This window comes from Suricata suricatta, chromosome 11, assembly GCF_006229205.1.
Source record: "Suricata suricatta isolate VVHF042 chromosome 11, meerkat_22Aug2017_6uvM2_HiC, whole genome shotgun sequence".
Taxonomy (NCBI): domain Eukaryota; kingdom Metazoa; phylum Chordata; class Mammalia; order Carnivora; family Herpestidae; genus Suricata; species Suricata suricatta.
The window spans coordinates 30,077,120-30,082,753 of record NC_043710.1 but is presented as its reverse complement, the minus strand read 5'-3'; the positions used below and the strand labels follow the sequence as shown (position 1 = coordinate 30,082,753).

The window sequence follows — 5,634 nt, the reverse complement described above, 5'->3', positions numbered from 1 at the left end:
TGGGGATGGGGTGGGGAGAAGGGTTTAGCTTTGCTTTTAAATCTAACATTGGATTTATTTTGAATTTCAAATATCATTAAAGATTTATGTTATTATCAAATGATGGTCTGGGATTTAAAAGCTTGACAAAAGCTATTCTTGATCTTTTTTTTTTTAATTCATAGCTTTCAGAGTTCATTACATGCTACATAGTATATTTTCCCCAAATCTCAGGACAACCATTTTATAAAGAACAGATGTTGAAGAAACATTGGAGAATAAGGCCTCTTATGTATCTAAATTTGCTAATCTATATCTCATTATGATTTACTAGTGTAAGTCCGATCACTAGCTGTTACTTCACATTCTAGAACATCTTGTCGTGATTTAAATGTAGTTACATGTATCACAAGTTTCCTTCACAAAACTGATAGTGATGGTGATATTGAAACCAAATGTTTTGACACAATCCTTACTTAAATCATTTTTAGCAAATAGAATGCTAAATTCTGAGGTGAATCCCCACCCTGTGCCTTTATGCAGCTGCACAAAGAAATAAACTTAATAAACCTAGCATTTATGTTGCACATTTAATAAAAAGCTCTTAAGCCATAATCACTGTAGCTGCTGGGCATCTTATTTTCTTCAAGAATTCTTTCAGTGCATGCATTAACTTTGGCTAATTATTTTGCATTTAAAAGGCAGAAGAATAATTAAAATAGTATGGTTTCAGAAGCATCATTGTAACAGTCCAATTTTTAAGATTCAGTTGCTAAATTTTACTTCATAGTCCCTTTGCAGATCAGCTATGTAGATTTTAAAAAAAGGGAATCATATGCTGTTATCTGCATGACCATTAGTCTCACACAAAGAAAAGAAGAGAACGAATGTAAAATAAGAGTACGAAATCATTCTTCCAATGATTGTCACTAAACTGTTACATTAGTAAACACTCACAGTAGGAAGTCTCTCTCAATCTCCAGCATATAAAGTAGTGCAAAGGAAAAAAAAAATCCCAGTCCTGTTATCTGTGAACAAAACTTGTTACATTTTCTCAGGTTTCACTTCTTCCATTATTGTTAGGCATTTTCTGTCATATCTTCCCCAAATTAATAAGAAAATATAATCAATTTCTAAAGGCCCCTGCAGCCTTTTAAAAAGTTAATTTCCAGTTAAAAATAAACTTTAATTAAATCCAAGATAAAACTGTGACCTATATTCTATTAAATAATTCACTTTTCTTTTTTTTTCCTACACAGTAATTCTTACAATTTTTAAAAAACAACCATGGAATCCAACGACATGAGATGCTATTAGAGCACTGATAAATGACTGCTCAAATGCATTAGTTCTTACATAGTAAATACTTCAAAGTGCCAACTTTGCTCATCACTGCATGATTATTAACAGCGTTGACAATTTAGTTGCACATACACACATGCACGCAGCACGCGCACACACACGCACACACACACACAAACACACACATACACTTTCTCTCCACAGAACCATCTTTACTTCTAACATCTTTTCCAGTTAGTGTGCAAAATTCTTGCATTCTCATAAAAAATATAAAGATAGATTTGCTCCTATTTTAGCCTCCCTCTTCTCCAAGATATATCATTTATTTGATATGTAATACAAGTTGAGTAACAATTATGTCACGTATAACCAATAAATGGTGTACTATATATGCATTAGATTCGTTTGCATATTTCATTTTATAACTCCACTCTCTATGCATAAATATATTTGGAGATACTGGGGTTGGGAAGGGGGGTGGCCAGTGGCAGGTGGAGAACAAGATTCACACGTCAGTCTCCACAGCCTTCGCATTAGAACAGTTGTTTTTATCTGTCTCACTGTCATCCCCCTTTCCCTGACACTTCTCCTCTTTTGCACAGAGAGATTCCTTAACTCCTTCTTCCATCTCTAGATACTCTGACTTGTCCCCCAGGGAAGAAGAAGTAGAGCTCCGGAACTTCTTCAGCAAATTAGAAGGGAGGTATGGGCAACTGACTGCATTCTGTGTCAGCTGTGTCTGTTCCTCATTCTCAGTCTCTCTGTGGTAGAAATAGTTAAAGTTAGAGACAATCACTGGCACTGGCAAAGCAATGGTTAAGACACCTGCAATGGCACACAGGGACCCCACGATCTTGCCCCCCACAGTGATGGGCTTCATGTCCCCGTAGCCCACAGTTGTCATGGTCACCACAGCCCACCAAAATGCATCTGGGATGCTTTGGAAATGGGTAGTAGGTTCATCTGCCTCTGCGAAATACACAGCACTGGAAAAGAGGATGACCCCAATGAAGAGGAAGAAGATGAGAAGTCCCAGTTCCCGCATGCTGGCTCTGAGGGTGTGGCCCAGGATCTGCAGGCCTTTGGAGTGCCTGGACAGTTTGAAGATCCGGAATACTCGGACCAGACGGATGATCCTGAGGATGGCAAAGGACATGGCCTGCTGCTGCTGACCATTGCCACCCCCCTGCTGCTGGGCCAGGTCAGTGCCCAGTGTGATGAAGTAAGGCAAAATGGATACAATGTCAATGATATTCATGACGTTTTTGAAGAAGAGTGCTTGGCTGGGGCAAGCAAAGCAGCGAACCACAAACTCGAAGGAAAACCAGACAATACAGACTGTCTCCACGATGAAGAAGGGGTCGTTGAAGACAGTGTGCCCTGAGCTCTCCAGGTGGGGTGCCGAGGTGTCATTCAACAGCCCACTGTGCCCGCCCGCACTCAGTGCCACGATGAGATCCCTGTCGTCCCTAAACTCAGGTAAAGTTTCCAGGCAGAAAATGACAATGGAGATTAAGATGACCAAGACAGAGACGATGGCTATGCCCCTTGCTGGGCTGGAGCTCTCCGGATACTCAAAGAGAAGCCAAATTTGCTTTTTAAATTCATTCTCTGGCAAGGCCCTGTCCTCCTCTTCTCTCACAAAGCCCTCATCCTCCCGAAACTTGAGCAGGGCCTCCTCTCCCAACTGATAGAACTTCACCTCCTCAGTGAAGATATCAAAGGGGACATTGACTGGCCTCTTGAGGCGGCCTCCTGACTGGTAATAATATAAGATAGCATCAAAGCTAGGCCTGTTCCTGTCAAAAAAATACTCATTACGCAAAGGATCAAAGTACTGAGTCCTCTTCTCAGGATCTCCCAACAAAGTTTCTGGAAACTGGGCCAGAGTCTTCATCTGGGTCTCAAAGCGCAGGCCTGACACATTGATCACCACACGCTCACAACAGTCACTGTAGCGGACTGAACTGTAGCCGCCGCCGCCCCCATCATCCTGAGGCAGCAGGTCCGTGTAGGAACATTCGTCACCGTGGTCATCTTCGCTGAAGTAAAACCTCCCTTCCTCTTCCTCCTCGTCCTCTTCCTCGTCCTCTTCCTCGTCCTCACTCAGCTCCCTCAGAATCTTCTCCTCCGAGCCACTCGGCATCAGGTCGGAGCAATGAGGGAAGCTGCTCTGGCGGTGGTGGACCTTCTTCTTCTCGGGCCGCTGGCGCCGCCTCCTCCGACTACCCCGGCTGCCCTGAGGGTCGTGGGAGGTGCAGGCCCCACGCGACTGGTGGTGGTGGGGGGGGCCCCCTCCAGAGCCCCCGCTGCTCTCCACGGCCGCCGTGGCCGCTGCCACTGCGGCTGCCGCAGCCGCCCTCGAGTGAGCGAGCCTCTCTCGCTCCCGGGCCCGGGCCTGGGCGGCATAACCGTAAGGCATGTGACTGTTGCACCCTGAGCTCTCCGCACTCACCATTGCAACCTCCATGGTGGTGGTGTTTGGAAATGGCTGGTTCCAGTGGTAGAAGAAGAAGAAAGAAAAATAGGGCAGCTTCTTTTCTCACCAAATGAAGGTAAGTTTGGAACCCTTAAGCAGATTGCTTGGAAGACTAAGGATATTTTCAGTCCAACTTTGCATTTTCTGTTTTTAAATTAGCACGCCCCATGCTCTCTGTTCCCAGGGATTCAACATTGCTCTCCGGAGCTTGGCTGGTCTAGATAAACAACCTAGCACTCTCGGGCCGGAGTCAGAAAACGTTGGGGTCTCCCAAACACCTCAGGGTGGCTGTTCAAATTTGGAAATACGTCTAGGATGTGGTTGGTGGTGATGCCTCAAGATTCAGAGGCAGCAAGTGTCTGACAGCCAGCAGTTGTGCCTAGGAAGTGGAATATATTTTTCTGCCATGGAAATTGTCCAAAGCTCAGTCCATCAAATTTAAATAAAATGCAAATAAGCCTTTAGTCTTAGCACTTGCCTTCTAGTGATGGCTTGACCCATGTTAACATGTGGCTTGAAGTATGTCCAGCCATTGCTGCTCAAAGCCTATTAGGACGATTCTCCAGGTGCTCCCCTTAAGTTCATTATAGGCTTCCTGGACCCCAGGGCAATGCCAAGCTATCGACAGAGTCAAAGACCTTGGGAGGTAGAGAAGGTACAAGATGAGGTGTCAGCAGGGGCAAACCCAGCTTTGAGGTCTCCATAGAAATCAAGGAAAAGCAGAGCATCCTTCAGCTAAAATCATGCAGAAGAGGTACTTCACCTGAAAAAGGAAGGGAAATAAGCATAGGAGAAAAATAAAACGAAGAATCAAATCATAAAGAGCAAACAGTGTTTCTCTCCCATACACTTCTTTCTCTTCTCAAGCAAACCACATAAAGCACCAAGGGGCCACAAATTTCCAAGGAGTACGGGGCAGTTGTTAAATCTCCTCCCTCACTAAGCCATGCTTCTTCCCTTCTTCTTTGGTTATTACTTCAGCTCACTCTATTTTCATGGCAACTCAATTACTTTTCTTCTCTCCACTCACGACCCACATGGCTCTTCCTTCAGCTCTCCCTTCACTCATGCCAGGTCTTAATTCTCGCTGTCATTTTCTTCATGACATAATAGTGCTGTCACTTTAGAGCTGCTTCCATCATTCAGTGATCTCAAGGCAGTTTTTAACATTTCCACTCATCAAATATTTCTGAATTTAGTGCCTTTCCACCCCTCTCTGTTTGATTCAGGATTAGAGCAGTTGGAAAACCCAGTTCACTTTAATCCAGGCTTCACCACTTCAACAAGCTTCAGTCACTTCATCTACAAAGTGTGGGTAATAATACAACCGCCTCCATCCCACTTGGTAAGGTTTGAATGAGACAATGAATGTTGACAGAATAGCACCGACATAACGAATATCAGTACATTCTGGACAGTAACCCAAGCTTTCATCTTCTACCTACACACCCCCAAATGTATACGCCCTTATACCACACTGTCTGAATTAGGGGAGGACATCCAGAACACTGGGAGACTCATCAATGGCGTGTGTTAAGTGGGCATTTTCTGACTCCCTGAAGCATGTCCCTGTTGTTGTTTTTCTGTTCCCCAGACTCCAGAACACTCCCTACCACCCACAGCCTAGAAGCTAATCCCAGCTTCCACTTCTCTGATAATCATCTCTCCTTGTGCTTCCTCCGTATTCACCTCAATGCTTCCTCCTACACTCTTCTCAAGAGACTATTTCCTTATGTTTTAAATTCCAGTTTGTATGGACTTCATTTTCAGCCTATCATACTCCCCCCCCCCCCGGCATCATTTAATCCATGATCTCCCATCTCACAACTCCCGCTGCCTCTCCTCTGACTCTCTCTGCCCACCTTTAATTCCAA

General features: G+C 44.2%; 1 protein-coding gene across 1 annotated transcript; it reads right to left on the bottom strand.

The window, feature by feature from the left end:
• Positions 1-550: 550 nt before the first annotated feature.
• On the bottom strand, positions 551-4,506 carry KCNA4 (potassium voltage-gated channel subfamily A member 4). The gene has a single exon (XM_029957047.1). The coding sequence runs from the start codon at positions 3,749-3,751 to the stop codon at positions 1,787-1,789; it is 1,965 nt and encodes a 654-aa protein (XP_029812907.1). The 5' UTR covers positions 3,752-4,506; the 3' UTR covers positions 551-1,786.
• Positions 4,507-5,634: the final 1,128 nt, after the last annotated feature.

What these genes read in the sequence shown, in the direction of transcription:
- KCNA4 (XM_029957047.1), bottom strand. Translation starts at nt 3,751, where the DNA reads ATGGAGGTTGCAATGGTGAGTGCGGAGAGCTCAGGGTGCAACAGTCAC.